The following is a 21,040-nucleotide window of genomic DNA, read 5'->3' as shown; positions in this document are numbered from 1 at the left end:
ACTGCTAATTATTTCATGTTACCGTCTCTGTAGCTAGGCTCCAAACTCTTAGGGAGCAGCTGTTTACCATGCTTCTTTGACGCTCCAGTTTTGTCTAATAAAACGTTAGGTGTCCAGTAGGGATTTAGTTAATACCTGTGAATTGAATTGATGCCCTAATATTATTGAGTGTCAGTGTGTTGTGCTGGTGAAGAAGGTGGCAGTTACTGGTATTTATTTACAAAACATGGAAACAGAGGAACCATTTTACTTTATAGATAATTAATGTTCATTCTCATGATCATAACTCATATCTTCTGGTTGTTCTACCTTTTATTTCACATTTTGGTATTTGCAATCTTATGACCTTTCTATATAAATGCTTATCAAGAAGAAAACATGTTTATACCTGGGTGCAGTATTCAATCCTCTCCAAAATTATGGCAAAGTTGGGTCTGTCTTCAGGCTGATGTTGCCAGCATTGGGTCATGATCCTATATCTAAGAGAAGAATAAGCTCATTAATTAAGGTCAAGAGAAAGAAGGATGAAAAATACATTTTTTCCCCAGCACTTCTCAAATGGGACCAGCATGGCACTGAGTTTGAGGGTGGCAACTCATCTAGGTCCCATGTGATTGGCATATGCTGCCCTCTGCTGATGGGCTGAGCACTTGTGCCAAGTGTAAGGGTATTGTAACACCAAAGCTCATGAACACAGCCATCCTGGTGTTGCCATTAAATGTGGCTCCTCTCATTCTATTCCCGAATGAAAGTCATCTCTGGGGTGGGATAGTCTATATTGCCCATCTGCCTCGCTTGTGGGAGGCAGGTGAGGGATGCCAGACAGGACAGCAGAAACGCAGGGAATGGAAATATTTCAAGGAGACTGAAGACAGTGCTGTGGAGGCCGGGACACAAATTCCTGGGGGGTGCTTGCAGAGGGTGAGCCTGGTGAGTCCACTGCCTCCAGTCTGACCAAGGCCACCATTATGGGTGTGACATTATCGCTTTTGGGGCCAGAAGACTAAGCTGTCTCCCTGGAATCACAGACACATGCCTGTATTGGGGCTTATTAAATGAGGTCAGCCATCTGCCCTTCCATCTTACAAAAGCACATGTGGCTGCAGATATTGTTTGAAAAGGAGAACCGTGCTTAGTAACTTGTAGAAATGTTCCTAAAAGAGTCGTACACAGGCCCAGGGCAGTTCTTAGGCGGGTCCATCCGTCCTCCGCTGGTCACGAACTCCAGAACTTCCTGGTTGCTTTTGCTAGGGTATGGCATATATCCAAGAGAAAAGATTTCCCACAGCAGCACTCCAAAGGACCTGTGCACAGGACAGGAGAGATGGATGTGGATGCACATATACACACGTGTGCACACACATGGACACATACATATACACATATAGACACACAGAGATGTAAAATTTTAATTTTTTTATTACATATTTTCCACAATAGCAAATTGTTCGTATGGAGAAAAATTAAAGAATGAGAAAACCACATGCGGTGCTCCATAAAAAGCTAACCATTGTTAGCATGTTATTTTTTTGTTCCAGTCAAATTACTTAGATTTTTTTTTACATGATTGTAGTTATAGTCAATATGCAATTTTGAACCTTGATTTTTTTTTTTTTGCAAATTCCATTATGGCATAAACATGTTCCATGCTAATACATTTTATAAATAGAATTTGAAATGGCTATAAAACATTTCACTGAGTAGTTGTGCCGTAATTTGCCACATCATTTCCATATTGTTTTCAATTTTTAAAATATTTGAAATACTGTGATGAACATCTATGTGCGTTTTCTAAAAAGGACGATTTGCTTAGGATAAATTCCCCAAATTTACAATTAGGATAACCTCATAAAATCTAGGGTAATTCTAATGAAATTACTACATAAAAAGAATATGAACACTGAAAAATTCTTAACACATACTGTCCACTTGACTTCCAAATGTAGCACTCTGATCATCAACCAACATTGCACAAAAAGGTGTCAGAGCACTTTCAACCAACACTGAGTATCCTTTCAGCACCCAGACCATCTCCTCCATTCTTTCCAGTTCAGTGGTACTACCAATTCATCTATTTGCTCAAGCTGCAAATTAGGCATAGCCCTTGATCTCACTCTTTCCCACACCTCTCAATCCACATCCAACTTGTACCAGGCCTGTTAACTACTCTCAAGACAGAACTTGAATCTGACCACTTTTAATGGCTTCCACTGCCACCACCAAGCCTAGCCCCTCTCATCCCATATCTAGAAATTGCGGTATTTTCCTAATTGGTTTCCCAGCTTCACCTGCCCCACTCAAGTCTATTTTCAATTGCAGTGAGTGATTTATCTTTTTGAGTGATTTATCGTTTTCAAAAAAGCACAGTGTCACATTCTTGCTTCCAATCCTTCAGAGGCATCTCACTGTACTCAAAATAAAATCCACACTCCCTAATCTGGGTCCTAAGACCCTCCGTGTTCTGTCCCTGCCTGCCCCTTCCATCTCAACTACCACTGGTCCCTGTGTTCCCTTAGCTCCAGCCATGAAGACTTGTTTTCATTCCTCAAACAAACCAGTCTTGTTCCTGCCACTGGCCTTTTACACTTGACTTTCCCTCAGCCTGGAAAGCCTTTCTGTCGGATCTTTCCATGGTATGCCTATCTGTCATTCAGGTGTTGGACTTTCCCCTCCTGCGTGGACCCTTCCCCCACCATCAGCACTAAAACAGCACCCTCCTCTGGCACCTCCACCCCACACTCTTTATCCTTTTTTGCCTCGATAGCACTTCTTAGTATCTGAAGTTATGTGATTACTATTTTTTAAAGCACTTTATGAAACAATCTCAACTTGAAAAATGAAAAGCAATAAAATAGATATATATCTAGATGTTAATATTTTGCCTTATTTGTGTCAGTTCTCCCTCTCCTTTTGAAGAAATAAAATAGATACAAGTGGGCCGGCCTGGTGGTTCAGGGGATTAGAGCTCCACGCTCCTAACTCCGAATGCTGCCAGTTCGATTACCATATGGGCCAGTGGGCTCTCAACCACAAGGTTGCAGGTTCAACTCCTCAAGTCCCGCAAGGGATGGTGGGCTCCGCCCCCTGAACATGGCACCTTGAGCTGAGCTGCCGCTGAGCTCCCGGATGGCTCAGTTGGTTGGAGAGCGTCCTCTCAACCACAGGGTTGCCAGTTCGACTCCCGCAAGGGATGGTGGGCTGTGCCCCCTGCAACTAGCAATGGCAACTGGACCTGGAGCTGAGCAGCGCCCTCCACAACTAGGACTGAAAGGACAACAACTTGACTTGGAAAAAAGTCCTGGAAGTACACGCTGTTCCCCAATAAAGTCCTGTTCCCCTTCCCCAATAAAATCTTAAAAAAAAAAGAAAATAGATACAAGTAAGCCCCACCCTCCATCCTTTCCTCCTCTCTGCCTCCCCTTCACTGAAGTTAGAATGTATCCTTCCCATGTACGTTTTCACACCTTTTTACAATGTGTGAAAGCAGGAACAATAAACTCTTTTATAGACTTAAGTTTTTCATTATAAAATTATACATAAATGATATCCTACTCCTTTGTGGAACTTGCTTTATTCCCCCACTAAATAGTTTTTGAGATTTATCCATGTTGATACATGTAGGTTTGGTGTGTTCTTTATACTGCTGAACAGTTTCCAATGATGTAAGTAAGCCACAGTTGATTTTTCTGTCCGCTACTTAGGAGACAGTTGGGTAGTTTTGGCTTTTTTTCTCTATTGCAAACACTGTTGCAAATGAAACTCCGTGTCCGAGTCTATTTGTGTCATCCTCTCTAACATAGAAACTTAGAAGTAGAATGGTTGGGTCACAGGATAGCATGTGTTCAGAACAAGCACTTAAGTACCTAAATTCCTCTCCGTACCTGGACATAAGGTGGGTTGATAGTGCTCCAATGTTGGTGCACTTGGGAATCGCCTGGAGGGCTTGTTAAAACACAGAGTGCTGGGCCCACCTCCTCTGTTTCCTTAGCCTGAGGTGGGGGCTGAGAATTTGTTCCTAACAAGTTCCCAGGTGACGCTGATGCTATTGATTCTTGGACCACACTTCCAAGATCCACTGGGTCAGAATAGGCCAAAGTTAAAAACAACTACCTATGACCCCGCAACCCCACTTCTGGGTATACACACATATCCAAAGGAAATAAATCAGTATTTCAAAGCTATAGCTGCACTCCTATGTTCATCGCAGCATTATTCACAAGAGCCAATGTATGGAAATCACCTAAGCGTCCATCAGTGCATGAATGGCTAAAGAAAAGGTGGTATGTACGAATGGAGGTCCTTTTGATTAATTAATAATATTATTAATAATCAGCTGCCTAGATTAATATATATTAATACATGCATACTAATATACACATATATTACCTATGTTAATGCACGTGTGTATAACCATATATACCACCTTTTCCTTATCTATTCATTCATATATATGTATATATGTGTACATACAGAATGGATATTATTCAGCCTTAAAAAAAAAAAAAAAAAGAGGAAATCCTGCCATTTTTGATAACATGGATGAAACTGGAGGACATTATACTAAGTGAAATCAGCCAGACACAGAAATATACTGCATGATGTCATTATATGTGAAATCATAGAAGCAGAGAGCAGAATGGTGGGGCTGGGGGGGAGGGGGAAGTGAGGAGATGTTGGTCAAGGAGCACAAAGTTTCAGTTATGCGGGGCGATTAAGTTCCGGGGAGCTAATGCACAGACAGTGTTCCCCAAACTTATTTTTAGCTGTAGAAAGGGCCTCATCACTATTACCACCAGCAGTACTTTTGTGCTGATGAATATTTCCTTTTCTCCTTTATTCTGTTAATGTGGAGAATTTCATTGCTCAATTTTCTAATCTTAACTCAATGTTGCATTCCTGGAATAAACCTAACTTCGTTGATATGTGAAAAAAATATTACTTGCAGCTCTCAATGTGTCCCCGCCAGGCAGCAGCATCGCGTCACCTGGGAACTTGTAAGAAATGCAGAGTCTCAGCCCGACCTCAGACCTTCTGAATCATAAACTCTCAGCAAAAGGGTCCATAAATATGTGTTTAACAAGCTTTCTGATGATTCTGACGTCTGCCACTGTTGGAGAGCCCCTGTTATATAGGTATGTTGATGCTTCCCCTGAGGCCCTTCCCCTAACACAGGGCCTCCTGACAGTGTGGGATCATTTGGTCCAGGAGCACCACCTTCCGGCCTACAGTGAGACCAGGAGGGGGAGGGCAGCAGGAAGACTCACCATGTGTCTGTTTTAGATGTAAATATTCCTTCCATGAAGGCCTCAGGGGGCATCCATTTCACTGGCAGCATTGCACAGCCTCCCTTTCGGTAGTAGCTCGCTCTGTGGGAGAGGAGAGGAAAACCAAACTTGGTTCCGAGATGGCTCTGAGCAGAAGCTCCAGGCAACTTGAGAAAGTGGCAGCAAGATCTACCCATTAAATTACTGAAATTAACAAGGGTTCTGTGGTTCAGGAGGAGAGCAGGGGAACACAGATTATCTGGTTAAGAACTTTGGTGTCATTTAATCAGAGACAAAACAGCCTACTAGAGGCATAAAAAAAAAGATCTACGCAATGATTAAAATGCCCACTAGAGGATGGTGAGATTTCCCTGCTGGGTTTGTTTATTGTAAGCCACAATGAATAACATTACTCCAGCCTTATAAGTGCAGCCTGTTCCTGATGCTCCACAGTCATGCAAAATCCAAAATGGGAGCACTGAGAGCGGGGCTTGTGTCTCATTCACTTTTACTCCTCCGTGGCACTCATACAGCATTTAGTTCAGTATAGGCACTCAATGAATAACAAATGACATCACTGACAAAAACTAATAAATTAAGTCATACCTTTGAAGCCAGCTCCACCCCTAGCCTCTGTTCTCCTACCAGAGTGTGCTACAGGAGGCAGCTTCCCACTAGCTGCCTTGATTAATTAATTACTTCAACAAACATGTACTGAGTATTTAGAATGTATCAGGTTCTCTGCCATCTCGTGAGGACATAAATAACTCATAGTCACACTCTTCCAAGGATAGGGTTTAGTGAAAGAAACAGACATGTGAACACCTGTAGTACAGAGCATCACATAAAATGATGTAGGTGTGAACGAAGCTGAGTGACAGGTGAAGAACTGATCTGTTCTCAAGGTGGGGGTAGTACAGGAAATGTTTTGTAGAGGGAGCTGATAGAGCTACCTGGTCAAGAAGCTCTCCTGGAAGACCATTCCTGACACCTGAAATTGTTCAGGGCATGTGGGAACAGTGGGTAAGTGGATAAGTTGGGGTGGTGAAGCCTAGAGTTGGGGAGCTGTCAGAGCTGAGGATGGAGAGGAAGGGCCAGATTGCCCAGGGCTTACTCAGTCATGCTGCAACTCTTGTATCGCCAAGCACAGGCCTTCCTGGGGTGTTCTGAGAAAGGAGGGGATGGAATGCTGAGACTCTGGGTAGTAAGAGAAAATGAAGTGCAGCAAACCAAGGTATAAGGTGGTGCACAGAGGTGGATGGTTGTGGCTAAGAACATGACTAACTCATAATCTTCCACACGCTGCTACCCTGTGGTAACAATATGTCAACAGCATTCTCAACCTCTGAAGATTGTTACCTGTTCTGATGGAGGCCGTGAGGGGTCTCCCTTACTCTCCAAAGAGTGAAAGCTCTACATGATCACCCCACTCTAGAGAGGGACCACCCTCCTCTGGATTAGGGAAGGTGTAATTAGTGGCCATGCAAATGAGTGACTTGCTCCATGATGCAAATAATTAGACAAAGAAGAAATGTGAGAGAAAGTGCAATAGAAGTATTTTTTAAATTTGTTTCATTTTTCAAATGTGGCCTTGAAAAGATTGCAGGGAAAAAGAAATGAAGCTGAGTTAAGTACCTATGGGCTTTGAACTATATTCCCGGGTCTCCTGGCATGGGCAAAGATGACCAAGGAGCTGGGCCCAGTATCCCATCAGTTCTGGGGTGCTCTTGCCTGACATGATGGAAGTTAAGATCATTTAGAATTCTTGAGTATTGAGGAGAAGGGTGAAGTAAATTAAAGGTTACTTAGAAACTTTTTCCATATCACATATCCAAGTTATCCTGTGTCTCAGAATATGCTAGGATTAGGGAGTTGGATCCAGAGAGATACCCTAATTAAGAACTTGGTGTCAATTATGGCAGGCAGTGTGATCCTAGAATTAATTAGACCACCCAGTATGGGCACTAATTAAGGTTTTCCCATATCCTGAAAAGGAACTTAATGAAACGTTAGGTGGCGAGTTGACAAGGTGCCAGAGATGATTTAGGGCACAAGCAGTTACGTCCCATTCTCTTGGGATGGGCTTTGATGGGCGATGGCAGTCTTGACTCACCTGTAGATGTCTCGGGCCATTCCAAAGTCTCCAATCTTGGCTACTCTTCCAGGGCCTGGACAGGTCAAGAGGCAGTTCCTGGCAGCAATGTCCCTGGTAAGAAAAACAGGAGAAAATGCATTTCCTTCTTTTATCCCTGGGAAAGTAAATGTCTAATATTCACTAGATTTTTACCTCCATTCTGAAGTTCAAATAGTTACCTCGTCTGCTCTATCTTTCTCTTCCTGCATTATACTTCAGTATGAATGAAAAAACTATGCCAATTCTTGGCCTCAGAACTAACAGGGACATGGGAAATGATTAGGGAGATGATTGGAAATGTTTAATAGGATAATAACATGAAAATAACTATAATAGAAACTAGAATTTATTGACCTTTTACTGTGTACTAAGTATTGTTCTAAGTGCTTCGTATCTAATTCTCACAACAATCCTATAAGATACAAGGTGCTATTATTGTCCTCATTTTATTGAAAAAAATGAAGCTAAAAGCAAATACTAGAGGGACATAAGAAATGCCATTTGTCCTTAAGCTATTGTTTCGTACAGATTGCTCATCGATTTCAGCCAGCTGTTTGAAGACATCTTCTGAAACAGCGTGACTTCCATGCTATCAAATTCAAGTAGGTTAAGGTATTCCCAAATATTTATAGTTTTCCTTTTTACTGAGCCATTATGGTTGTTACATCCATGATTTTATCTAAAGCCTTTGCTAAGCTGTCTATATCATAGCTAAGAGGGAGAAGAATCACATCTTTCAAGTTACAAAGCTGTCTTATTTGTGCTGTTGTGCTCCAGATGGCCTACTTGCCTGGAGCGTGCCTAGAAGGCACGATCAGAAGCTTTCCAACACTCATTAGCTTGTACTCACTGCCTGCTTACCCCTTCTTGACATGCTTGTGGGAATGAAGGGTGCAGCCAGAAGAAGTCTGAAGTGGTCTCTAATGATATTTAAGTCCAGGACAGAAAAACAAAAAAGTAGTACTTGGGGAGCCACAGGTGGTGTTTTCATATTTTTGAACTGGTTTCATAAAGGTTCTCATCTTTGGTCGAGAAGGACATGGAAAATAAACAACGGGATAGTGTTAAAAACAGAGGACCTAGGTGGGGGCCCATGGCTTAGGATGCCAGAACAATGGGCTGGGAAGGGATATGGACGTTATTAACGCCACTGACCTGATCCAGAAGGTGTACATTGAATTTTGAGGAGCGATGGTGCATAAAATGCCCTAATAAAACTACAGAAGCATAATAGGTATGACATGACATCAAAAAGAAGAAAAATAGTGGCATATATAGCTACTACTTCTCAAGAGAAATACAGCAAAGTAGACCAGGAACAATATTTATGCCTCCAGAAAGGTCTTTATGCCAATGTGCATGGAATGGTTGTTTAAAAAAAATGATCTTGGATTTAATGGCAAGAAAATAAATGTGATATCATAGAACACACCGAGAATTGGTAGAATGATACATAATTCTTGACATGGCGATAAACCATGACCAAGGGAAACAGAGATAGTAGACAAATGGGAGTGTGAGATCTGGGGAGGGAGTGCTGCTCTGAATTCCAGAGGTGTGTACTTGCATGGGAGCCTGTGACTGGTGAGGTAAAAAAGCGGTGGGAGAGAGAGCATGAGATGTGGGACAGTCATGAGAGTGTGCCGTAGACCTCCGAGCCAGTTAGAAGGTGCCAAAGATGCTTTCCTAATACCAGTTACCCCAGAAGAAAAGCTTGGACTGGGACGGTCAGTATCTGCTACAGGTCACCTTTTTGCTTATAAAGCAGATCATTTGATACATTCTTGATTTGATCTTTGACGATTTCATTCCTCAAAAAAGGATCAAAGGAGAAACAAATGATGACTCTGGGATCTCATTTTGACCTTGGGTAACTATTCACAGGTATGGAAGTGATAGGAATCTTGTGAGAATGTGATCCTGTTATCTTATTATTTCTAATAATAGAGCACTGGATATGGCCCAATGTATCCTGGCTCTAGGGAAGCAGATTTCAAAACGTCAGAGGAAAGATGGCTGTGATCCCTCAGCCAGAGAATCTGTATGCTCGGTGACTAACGAGGGGCGGAGATGAAAAAGCAGGAATGATCTCAGGGAGAAGCAAAGGGAGACATTTGAAGTCACCAACGTGGTGATTGCACAGGTTGCTCTCAGATGAGTCCAGACTTAAAGGACACAGGCAAAGATGGAAAGATGGCTGTCACCAAGGATGAATTCCAAAAAGAGCAGAATCTCGTAATGTCTGAGCAACAATTTAGCTCAGAGGTAAGATGTATGGAAAATTCTGGGCACAACAGAAATGGCAAGAACACCACTGGCAGGGCTGTCCTGTGCTTTGAAGCAGAGGACGTAGCTTTCGATGAGAATATACAGGACTGGTCCCAGCTCCTTTTTTGCCTTTGCTATTTCTATCAAGAAAAAAAAATCATCCACAAGTTGGAAAGGTTTAGAATCAAGAGGAAGAGCTGAAGACCAAATGATGAAGTGACAGTAAAAGGATAAGCTACTGCAAGAGTTTATCGCCTTGCTTTTTCCCCCCCTCCTTCTCCTGCCTCCCCCCACCCCACTCCGGTTCAAGCCGTTGTTTCTAAGTCTAGTTGTGTAGGACACAGTTCCCTGGCCCATGCTGGTATTATGAGCTTTGTGCTACCCCCAGCTGAGGCAGTCGGTCACCAGTTCTTGCTCATTGCCGGCCACTCAGTAGCCCACGGCAGTCCAGCTCCGGGGAGAGCTGTTCACAATCTTAGCTGTAGAGGGCGCAGCTCATTGGCCCATGTGGGAATCGAACCGGCGACCTTGGCGTTAGCAGCATGGCACTCCAACCATCTGAGCCACCGGGCCGGCCCTATTGCCTTGTTTTGGGAATGGCTTTGGGAACCTGGGCAAGTGTACTTCTTGATCTTTAATTTCCCCATTTTTATTAGGGAGAAAGCATAGCTTCTTATCTGTTACATCTGTGTCTATGTCTAACCTCATGCAGCATCTCTCATTTTCTACTTTGTACTTACTGTAATTATTAGGAATATGCCTTATACTCTTCGAAGACGTGAACTAATAAAAATTGTTAGTTCACCAGATTGTTATTTACTAAATTAGAGGAAAATCATCAGGAAGAGCTTTGCAAAGAGCTTAACAATCTACTTGACTTTTCAGATTTCAGAGTCAAGCTGTCAGATGAGAAAGTCATCAATTATCCACATGGAACGAAATCTGTAATCTGTTATGTCTATAGCATTATGCGTGGATTTTAAGTCCTAGTCCAAACACCATCTAAACACAAGGGTCATATACAGTAGAAGAAATCAAGTGTAGGAATAGATAAAATAATCATTATGCTCATTTCAGAGTATTTTAGAAAAAAATTAATTTACTCAACAAACATTTCTTGTGCCTCGCTGTATGCCATGGATACGAAGAAGAATAACACAGGGTCCTTGCCTTCGAACTACCCATATCAAATATGTGAAAATACGAACTCCTTTAACTTCCCTTAAGGAGTTCAGTTTTCTAGATGGGGGAACGTTAAAGTGTTATAGGACTTGAACGTTTCATTGCAAGATACAAGCAGTGGTCCCCACAGGAGGCCAAACACGGCTCATCGAAGTCTCCAGAGCTGGTGTGGACATTTTGACACCCATTTTACAAAGGAAGACCTGGCAGAACCAGTAGTCGTCTTAAAGACAAGCTGGATCATCCCAGCACGTTGGGAGAGAGCCCCACCATTCTCCTCTGAAGGGGGCGCTGAGACACGAGAGGGAAGCATACAGAAGGAGGAGGCAACAGGCATGTTGACTCACCGGTGGATGAAGTGATTTTCCTCTAAGTACTGGCAGCCACAGGCGATGTCCTGAGCCACGTGCAGAAGGTCCAGCATGGTCAGGGAGGAGGGCTGATTCTGTGGGGAGACAGAGCGATCCACTGACGTGCAGCTCTTGGGAGAGAGAAGATCTGAAACACTAGCTTCAAGTGCAAGGAGGCCAAACCCTGACACGCTTGTCCCCCTGGAGTCCGGGCCCTGGTGGCCCATTAGAAATCACCTGGTGGCTTTCAGCCAGTACAGATGCCTGGGCCTCAGCCCAGACCCGCGAATCAATCTCCCCAGAAGGGCACAGCGTTTGTATGTTTCACAGTGCCCCAGGTGAGTAAGTGGGCAGCCAGGGCTGGGAACCGCAAAGTACAGGAACCCAGGTGGCCACCTGTCATTTCCCCTGTTCATTCATCCGCACAGTCTTCCACCTCAATCTTCATCTACATTTGAATCCCCCAAACTTATGAACGAGCCTGTCAGAAAATCATGAGGATAATGTTTTTAAAATCCTCTAAATGTTTTAAAATATTTTTAAATATTAATTTTCTTGAAGAAGATCCAGACTTAATATGGATTGACGAAGAAAAGCTGTTGGGAAAAGCTAGGCAACCGAAGAGCGATTTCAAGCTATTCTGAACGATGGACGTCGTCCCACCTCTGGGGTGCAGTCCATCTCTGCCTGGACAGCCTGCTGAGACCCTGGAAGCCTTTTCTAATGGCTACATCCTGTCTTAGTGTCACTGAATTCTGAAACCCCGGAAGTCCGCAGCAGCATGTCGTCATGATGTGCATATTTGTTGTTCTGTGTTGATTTTACCCTGTCCCCAAGGCAGGGACTTCAGCGTCCACAGCATCCCACACAACGTCTGGCACCCTGTAGTGCTTCAATGAAGGTTGAGGGGTTGGTTGATTACAGCTGAACTAGGATTTACCCAGATAATGGCTGGGGTTTTCTCTGCCGCAGATCAGGGCCTCCCCAGGACTCGTTGGAGCAATAGCGTGGGTCTGGGGAGGCAGAGAGAACTCGTGCTTCTTGAGGGCATGCTTCAGTTCTGGAAGAGACAACTTAGGAGGGGACTCTTCTTTGCCCGTGGCATCAGGCAGGGCCTTACGTGCATCAGAGCAAGTCCAAATCCAGGATCTCTTCAATGCAACATCCCGTGTAGTTGGTAGGGAAGAGAAGGTTGTCTCTGTATTAAAGGTGGGAAGGCTGAGGGCTCAGAGAGGCAAAATGACTCACTCCAGTTCACACAGCCAAAAAAGGGTGGAGCCCAAACTGCTCTGAGGTGGGCGTTAAGGATCTGTTGGGGGAGGCAGAATTCTAGCAATTAAAATTGAGCTCCTCAGGAGAGCACGTCAGAGAAGGGACTTGAGTCTGTGAACACAGAGCCCAGAGCCCAGGTGAATGCACAATTCTGCACACAAGTGCAGGGAGCAGATTATTTCAATGGTCAGTCAAGCTGACCTGGGCTTCATTCCTCCTTGTCCCTCATTGGCTGTGTGACCTGGGGCTAACTGCTCTGCCACTCTGCAAGCTACAGCGCCCTCATCTGTGAAAGGGGCATGACACTACAGCCTCACTGGATTGTTACGCGGGTCTAGAGAGGCACAGAGTGAATCCTTCTTAAAGGGATCTGCAGTCATCGATGGCGTTGAGGTGTGGAGGGCCGTGGGGGGTCTCAGAAAATGGTCCATGTGTCTGGTTTCTCCAGAGGCCTTGTTAGGGTCAGAAATACCGGGCAGTGTGACAGAAAGAGTCCCCATTTCCTGGGAAAAAGAACAATAATCTATTTCTGAGGGGAATATTCATCCATCTTGCTGTAGTATTAGAAATATCTTTTCTCTCCCCAGGAAAATGCTTTCTGTTCCCACCAAAGGAAGACCTGCTCCGGGCTTCCCCTGAGTGTCTCTGTGCCCGTCACTCAGGATGCGAGGGCCCTTGATGTCTCAAATGCCCCATGAACCTGCCGCGATGCAGGGACTAAAGCTTCCCAGGCATTAACCCGTGTGCCAGGTTTATCTGGGTTCCCTGTCTGTGGGTGCTCAGAGCAAATGAACTGTTCCACTGACCATGCTGCACAGAAGCAGGTAGTTAGCAGTCCATGGAGTGTGTGTGAGTGGGGCGCCAGGGGAGGTCTGGGCGTTGTGGCAAAACTGATACTTCAATGAGCTATGCAGAGCGTAGCCAGGGTGCCCAGTGCCATTTGTGTGCATCCTGGGCAAAGAAGGAGTTCGAATCGGGGTCCCCTCACCCCATCTGCCAGCGACCCCTCACCCGAGCGTGGCACTTCCTTTGGCAACCAGGCATTCCTCAGGCCCGTCGTGCTTGTGGATGTATTCTGTCCAGTACTCAGAGAGGCTTTGTCCATTGTTTCCCAAAGCGGGCTTGTGGGATGGAATTCAGTCAAACAGGTGTGGGAATTCCTGGGTTCAATAGGTTCTTTATCACAGGAGTTACCAGCGACGTTGCTCTACACTGGTGTGTATTGAGGCCCAATGAGGGAGCCTGCTGTGGCTCTGGCATTTGTTTGACCACAGAATCCTTTCAAACGCGTGTGAGTGTGAAGCATCTCAGGGCACTGATCAGTGACAGGAGTAGGCGGCTGGACTCTGGGTCCCCCCAGGATGCTGCGTTATATAATTTAGAAACTCCTCTGAGATGTTCCAGTGCAGGCCTCACACTTCACACTGCAGACCCTGAGCTTAGAGTGAGCGTCTGTCCTAAGCCACGTGGTTGTCTCCTGGCTAAGCAGGGCTGGGATGTGGCTGGCTTTCCTGGATCACTAGGTCTTTTCAGTCTCCCCAGCCTGAGCCCCTTGACCATAGCACATATGCAGCACCTTCTGAAATACGTCAGCACTTTATTTGGATAGTAAAACTACAAGGTCAGGAAGGTGCCACTGAGAGAGAACAGTGGGCTCAGAACGGTGGGGTAGACTGAGCTGCCCCAGGTCGGCCGATTGACTTAGTACCCGGCTGGCATGAACGACCCTCTCTGTGCTTGTCCCTAGTTTGGTTTTCCATAGTCAGCAGGCCATGAAAAGGGATTCAGGCAGGAGAATCCATTGCACAAGGCTTGCTTGCATGAGCTCTCGGGGCCATGGTCCACCTTTTGTCCATTCTCTCCTGGCCATGCCCAGATCCCAGCCCAGGGCCTAACTCCTTTGATGCCATAGACGAGTTGCTTCCCAGGCTGCCCATTCTTGCTTCTTCCACCCCGGCTCTGCTCCCTGGCACAAGCACTGGGGAAAGGGGGTTCTCACTCACCGGGCGAGGGCGGGTCTCCCGGAGGAAGGACTTGAGGTCTCCTCCCGCCATGAGCTCCAGCAGGATAAATCGGGGCAGGGCTTGCAGACTCACCCCAATACAGCGCACGATGTTCTGGTGGTTGAATTTGCTGCAGAGCAGAGGGCAGTAACCAAATTTCACTGAGCTGAGTCTGGGAAAATCTCGTAAGTGGGGGAAAGCAGGATACGGAGCTATGTGTTCAGCAGCCACATTATGTAAATGCATTCTGTAAATGTGGGTGGCAGGGGTTCCATGCTGAGCCTAAGCCAAGACCTATCTCATCACTGAGCAGGTAGAAGAATCAGAGGGCAGGCCTGGCAGGAGCTCAGTCTGCACAAGAGTATTTGGTTGGAGGTGGGAGGATGTCGCACAGGCACCTGGGGGAGAAAGTGGGTGGGGGGACAGGAGAGCGTGGTGTGTCCTTCTGGGAGACCGGTGCATGGACTGCCTGCTAGGATTTGTGTTTGAGTCCCCCGAGGCAGGACTTAGGCGGAAGTTGGAGGAACTGCTTCCACAAGGGACTGTGTGAGACCTGCCAGGTGACTTCATGTGAAGGAGACTGAGGAAGAGGGGCATGTGGATTTGGGTTTTCTTGTTAATGTGAACCTACTAGGACACACAGGACAGCGGGGCCAGGGAACTCCACACAGGCACACACACACATGCAAAGTTGACAGAGTATGTGACTAGAGACTGAAATATAGCGATGCTTAGTTATTCCCAAGTAGTAAGACTGAGTGATTTGGCTTTCCATATAAGCTTGTATTTTCCAAGTTTTATTGAATAATCGTGTGTTACATGTGTAATCAGATAAGTTATTTTTAAAGCAAGGTACCAAACCCACTGTCCTCCCGTGGCTCCAGAGCCCACGAGCACATCACACACTGTGCTGCCTTCATTCCCTCTGCCACTTCCACCAAAGGGAGAGCCCAAGCCACCCTGACTTGTCAGGATGTTTGAGGCTCCCCAGTGCAACATGAGGCCGTGAACCCAGCCAGATCTCAAGGTCAAACCCCTTCGTCCTCCTTAAAGTGATCTCTCAGAGCGCCAGACATCGAGATTCCTAGTTGGGGACCCCAGAGCCACACGTTGAAGGGTGCAGTCCAGCTGTGTGGACCCATGTGGGGTGGCCTTCCATCACATTTTCTTTACATGAGACCTGAGAGCTGGGATTGGTGAGAGGCCTGGCAGAAGAATTACCTGGTGGGAGATGATATCTTCCACTGTCAAAACCTAACGTGCTCTATTTCTGAAGAAGGGAAAGGAAGGAATGGATGACACAGGGATGCTGGCTGAAGGCAGAGTGATAGCAACTAGATTATTAGGCCACAGAGGTGTTTTTTTCTGAGTCAACCATCTGGAGCTTTCTACTCTGGTAAGACGTGCTAAGAATCTGGGGCAGTCTCCTATTGGAGAGGGAGAGGCATGCTGGAGGGTGTTTCTCTCAGAGACATGTCTATTAGAAACATCTCTGTGTGGGGAGGTGGGGAGTGTGTCTCTGTGACAGTACCTGATGATCAGGGCTTCCATGAGGAAATCCAGTTCGTCCTGTTCGGAACACACCTCAGGCAGCGTCTGGGCGCAGAAGGGGAGAAGGCCGTTAGCAGCAGGAGTGAGAGGCAGTCAGCAGAGAGCCTGGTCTGCAGAGACCTCTGACCAAGGTCAGGCCCTTGAGGGAGCCCCTCTTACCTTCACAGCCACTTGCAGGGGGCTCGGATCGTTGGGCGTTCCAGACACCTGACCTTCGTACACCTCCCCAAATGCGCCATGGCCCAGACCCCTGTGCAAAGGAGAAGGGAAGATGAGGCAGAGGCAAGTGGGCTAGGAGAAAGAGGCCGGGCACATTTAGTGGATGCCCACGGGAGGGCATGCACACGCTCGCGTCACATGCTTAACCTGGCTTTCCTACACAATCACGGGCCTCCATGGCTTTATCTGAAACCGGCAAGAGGTGCTCCAACTGGGGATTCAAGACAGTGGTTGAACATTTATTCAGTGAAGACTTGAGTCTCTGATATTTGCCAGGGACAGAGAGGTGAGTCAGACCTGGCCCTGGCCCGGGAGGTTTGCACTCTGTGGGGGGTGGGGGATAGGTCGCTGGCCGACCCTTGTGTGGAGTGTGCTCAGCGAGTGACAGACCATGCACAGGGTGCTCTGGGTGCTCTGAGAAGGGACACTGGGCTCCACCAGGAGGAGACAGAGGCCAGCAAGGCTCAGGGGGCACTTGAGAGCATTGTGAGGAGCGTCCGGTTCCTCCCATCTAGTTCTCCTCTCGTTGTACAAACCCCATGAATATACAGGGTGTTAAATACCCCCAAATGGTCCTGCACATGAAATCTCCCCTTGGGAGGGCTGGGGGTGGCCTAGGGCTGGCTTTGCTGGCCTCTTATGGCCAGAGGAATCCACGGTGCTGGGATGACATCCAGCCTCCTAGGACACCCCCTTTCCCTGAGGGGTGGCAGGGGACACTCACCGAATGAGGGTGATGTTTTTCCGGGGCACCTCCTTCAGGTCACTGATGGAGGAGGTCTTGCCGGCAAAGCAGTAGTTGGGGTTGTAGTCAGTCATGATGGTTGAGGTGCGCAGCTTGCTGAGCTTGTACTCGGGGCTCTGCAGTTCCATCTGCATGGCTTGCAGCTCCTGGTGCTTCCGGCGATACACTACAGATAGATGGAGGTCAACTTCAGCGTGGCCTGGACAAGGCAGCCTGGCCCGTGAAACCCAGCATAGGCCACCTCCTCCAGGAAGCCTTCTTGGATCTCCATCTCCTCTTCTGAGATCTAACCCTTTTCATCACACTTAGTAATACTAACAAAATGATTATAGATGTGAAAGTGCACTTTTAGTTGAAAGATTATTTAAAGTAAATGCAAAGCTTAAAATCATATAAATGGAATAGATTTTACTGTATCATACAGAGGCAGAGACATATGAGTTTGGGTCCCCCGAGAAGCAGACCCAAGACGAGATTAAACATACAAGGATTTCATTAGGGCAACTGGCTGTGAGAGGAAGTGGGGAGGGAGCCTGGGAAGGCTGGGAGAACCATCAGACTGTGTTGAAAGTCTGGCCCCACTTGCAGGAGAGAGTGAGGGAAGGTTGAATAAAAATCCCAGATAGCTATGTGGTTTAAAGAAGTTCCAGTAAGGCTGTTGGAAAGTTCTGGAGCCAAAGCTGTCCAGCAGAGGAGTCCCATGTCTCCCAGGATAGGCCTGCTTTGTCCCTGTGCTATGCCCCGTCTTCGGGTGGAGCAAACCTGGCAATGGGCATGAGAGCAGCTGGGGCTCTCGGTGACTTGTGCTTCCTGCAGTTGGAGAACTGTCAAGCCACGTAGCTGAAGAGCTGCTACTGAACAACAGGTTTCTAAGCTGCCATCCAAACGGCTGCCCAAGTACCTGAGTTCTAATTCCACCTTTGTTACTTACAAGCTGAGTGACACTGACCAGGTCAGGTGACCTCATCGAATCCCATCTCCTTCTCTGTAATCAGGGAAAGTAACTCCTGCTCTGTCCCCTGTCCCCACTCCCCTCCGCCTGGGGTTATCATATGGAAATGAATTCACCAACATACATTGGTTGTAAAAAATTCTAAAGAACTCTACCAATACAAGGGCTCATTATCACTGATACCGTACACGTGAGGATGTTTTGTAAGCAAACTCCAGGGGCGGCAGCACAAAATTGTGACTCGCCAGGGTGGATTCTGCCTCTAATGCCCGGCCCCACCACTTATGGGCCAGGGCAGGTGAGTCAACTGCTATGAGCTCAGTTCCCTCCTCTATGAAATGTACCAACTGTGATCACAGGGTTATTTGAGGATTTAGTGAACTAAAAATGTGTAAATCGCCCAACATATCGTAAGTGTGCGACAAGTGTTCGGTCTTGTCATCCTGTCCCTTTGAAGGGACATGTGGGAATCGCACATGCTGTCATCTCCCTGGCTACTCCCAGATGCTCTCATTCCTGAGCGGGCTGGTCTGAAAGGGTTGCCCAGAGCTGAGCCTTTCCCTCTGTCTTCCTTCCTGTCCCTGCCCACCTGCCCCAGGCATTTCCAGTAGTAGGAGCCTGGCTGGACCATACTGAGGCCTCTGTGACCTGCAGATCAGCTTACCTTGCTCACAGGCCTAACGGAAATCAACTTTGCTTTCTCTGCTTGGAGTGGGGAAGTGGGGGCTGGAGGCGTTACACAGGGAGTGAGCCAAAGTAGAAGTGCCTGCTGAAGCCTGCGTTTGATGGGAGCTGGGAGTGAAGTCCAGGGTTGGGGTGAGCTTGAGTGTCTCCCCACCCCCGCGACCCCTCGAGCAGCCAGGAGGTTGTATATGGGGCTGAGGTTAGGAATCAGGGGTTCCCAAGGAACCACAGCTGTGCTGGGGGCAGGAAGGCGGGGGGCTTCTGCTTTGGCTTGGCCTGGGCTGCCACAATTACCACCCACGTGGAGTGACATCTCGGTGTCTGTGGCACAGCCTAAGACTCCGCTGTTCTGCCAGATCTGCCTTCCCTGCCTCTCTGTGGAAGCCCCCGGGGTCTGGCACACTCACCGATCATGATGCCAGAGAATGCCAGGACGAGGGCGGCCACGAGTGCAGAGGTCACGACGGAGAGGATCAGCGAGAGTGGCAGGTGGGGCTCTGGGGTGGGTGACACTGGAAGACAGGTCCCCACAGGGCACCAGTGACCATGCCGATTCTCCTTTGAGCCAGTCCCAAGTCAGAAATACCCTCCCCAGCCAGGACAAAAGCCCCCTGCTCCTCCCATCCCCAGAGACCTTGTCCGCCTTCCTTTTCGGAGGACCTGGTGATGAGCAGGTTTGTCCTGACTTTACAGCTTTCAACAGTAGCTTTGGGGTAGAGGGAACACGTAGTAGGGCCACATACTAAATTCTGGATGTGGGTCCAAAATATCAATGGCATGATGACAGGAGGCGGACGAAAGCTGGGCCAACAATGGCTTACAGAAGAGATCCGGGGCCTTCGGAGACAATGCACTCACTGTACCCAACAGTAGAGTGTGCCCCCAGTAGCACTCTGAGGCTGACTCTCTGCCTCTGGTCCTGAGCGCACTGAGCCCAGAGCATGGGAGGGAGGTCCCCGGTGCCACACTGGCACAAAGCACACCGAGCTGTTGTGCCTGGTCCCAGGCACTGACAAATGGAACAGCGGCCAATATGGCACACCAGGGTGGAGAGGAGACATAAAACGCTGTCTTGTGTCAATAGATCCAGACACAAGGGTTTTCATTTGGAAAATACTAGCAGGAAGAGGACACACTTGAAAGTCTGTTGCCCATAGGGAACCAAAGAGTGGAAGCTAAAAGGAACAGGGTCTGGCTCTAACCCTTGGTGGAGGGGTGTGTCTTAGGAGTGTGGAGGTCCCTGGCCCTGGGGGTGTTCCAGTGGAGACAGGATGGCCCCTTGGTGGGAATGTGAAGGTTCACACCCTGGGTTGTGGGTGGGACTAGATGACGTAAGATTCCTTCGTGAGCCATGACCCACACTTCACACTCAGTGTTCTCTGCATAGTTGTCAGAGCACCTGAGCAGGGAGAGACCGAGGGGGGTCAGGAAGTTTACAAAACTGCACCTGGGTCCCTCAGCCATGGAAACCAACTGTGGGTCAAGCTCGGGGCCCCCCACCCCTATCCTCTCACCAATGCAGGAGACGCCGTCCTCAGCCAGCACTGTTCCATGGTCACAAAAGCAGATGACCTTGTGGCTCTCAGGGTCCATGTGGCACTCATCTACCTCACAGTGGCTGCAGTTTAGGTAATGCTTAATATTCACTTCCCCGTGGCCTTCCATCACTGGTGACAAAGAGGGAGGGTTAGCCCTGGGCTGAGTCTGCGAAGACTGACCTCCATCCCCTTCCCAGCCTCTGCTTTATCTCTAGCTGGTCAGTGAGGGTTCCCTGGTCCCTGTTTCTATGTCCCACTACCACTGAAGCACCGCTCCATGTAGGAAAGTGCCTGGTGCATCTGGTGAGTGGAGCTCAGACAGAGGACGTGTGGGAGCATGTACGTAGGTGGGTGGGAGGGTCCACACACCTGATGCTTAGGTTGGCTGGTACAGGTACAAGGCCTATTGCTGCTGCGTTTTCTAGAACCAGCGTGCCTAGTAGTCACTATTCTGCCTCTGTGTCCATATCAGACCACACCTTCTGACTTCTAGAAAACTTGGTGAGATGAGCACCAGGCAACCTTGGGACCCGTAGTCATGCCTTTGTATCCTGGACTCGGGTGAACAGCCCTAAGGGTTTTAGCTGGGTGGGAGAATTGGTCTAAGGAAGTTGGTTCTGCATCTGGCAGGGGGTGTACCTTTTAAAGCCGGGGTGTACAGGATGCCCAGTGGACTGATGAAGGATACCCCATCCTCCCCGTCCACTTCGGGGTCATTGTTTGAGGCTGCATTGCCCCCTGTGGCAAACCAAAGAAGAGTTTAACGCAGAGGGGTGGGTGCCCAAGTCTCAACACACGTGTGCATCAGCGGGTCATGCAGCCAGGTCAGTGAGGGGCCTGGGGGGCGGGGCGTGGGGAGGGAAGGGAGGCTCAGGGCA

The 21,040-nt window shown here is 47.6% G+C and overlaps 1 protein-coding gene across 1 annotated transcript in view; it reads right to left on the bottom strand.

Moving 5' to 3' along the window:
• ALK (ALK receptor tyrosine kinase) overlaps positions 1-21,040 on the bottom strand; it is a 641,950-nt gene that overhangs the window by 7,952 nt on the left and 612,958 nt on the right. Inside the window, exons 17-28 of the mRNA XM_074331841.2 lie at positions 20,802-20,900; positions 20,139-20,291; positions 19,032-19,136; positions 16,968-17,154; positions 16,184-16,274; positions 16,005-16,069; positions 14,474-14,603; positions 11,196-11,293; positions 7,378-7,470; positions 5,265-5,366; positions 1,170-1,304; positions 389-479 (exon numbers count right to left, since the gene is read on the bottom strand). Of these exons, the coding sequence (XP_074187942.2) occupies positions 389-479; positions 1,170-1,304; positions 5,265-5,366; positions 7,378-7,470; positions 11,196-11,293; positions 14,474-14,603; positions 16,005-16,069; positions 16,184-16,274; positions 16,968-17,154; positions 19,032-19,136; positions 20,139-20,291; positions 20,802-20,900 (1,349 nt within the window). The remainder of the gene's footprint in view (positions 1-388; positions 480-1,169; positions 1,305-5,264; positions 5,367-7,377; positions 7,471-11,195; positions 11,294-14,473; positions 14,604-16,004; positions 16,070-16,183; positions 16,275-16,967; positions 17,155-19,031; positions 19,137-20,138; positions 20,292-20,801; positions 20,901-21,040) is intronic.

The sequence above is a fragment of the Rhinolophus sinicus genome, chromosome 2 (genome assembly GCF_057876585.1).
Source record: "Rhinolophus sinicus isolate RSI-liver-muscle chromosome 2, RSI-T2T, whole genome shotgun sequence".
Classification (NCBI taxonomy): Eukaryota; Metazoa; Chordata; class Mammalia; order Chiroptera; family Rhinolophidae; genus Rhinolophus; species Rhinolophus sinicus.
Note: the sequence above shows the minus strand (reverse complement) of the source record. Positions and strands in the feature narration are given on the sequence as shown.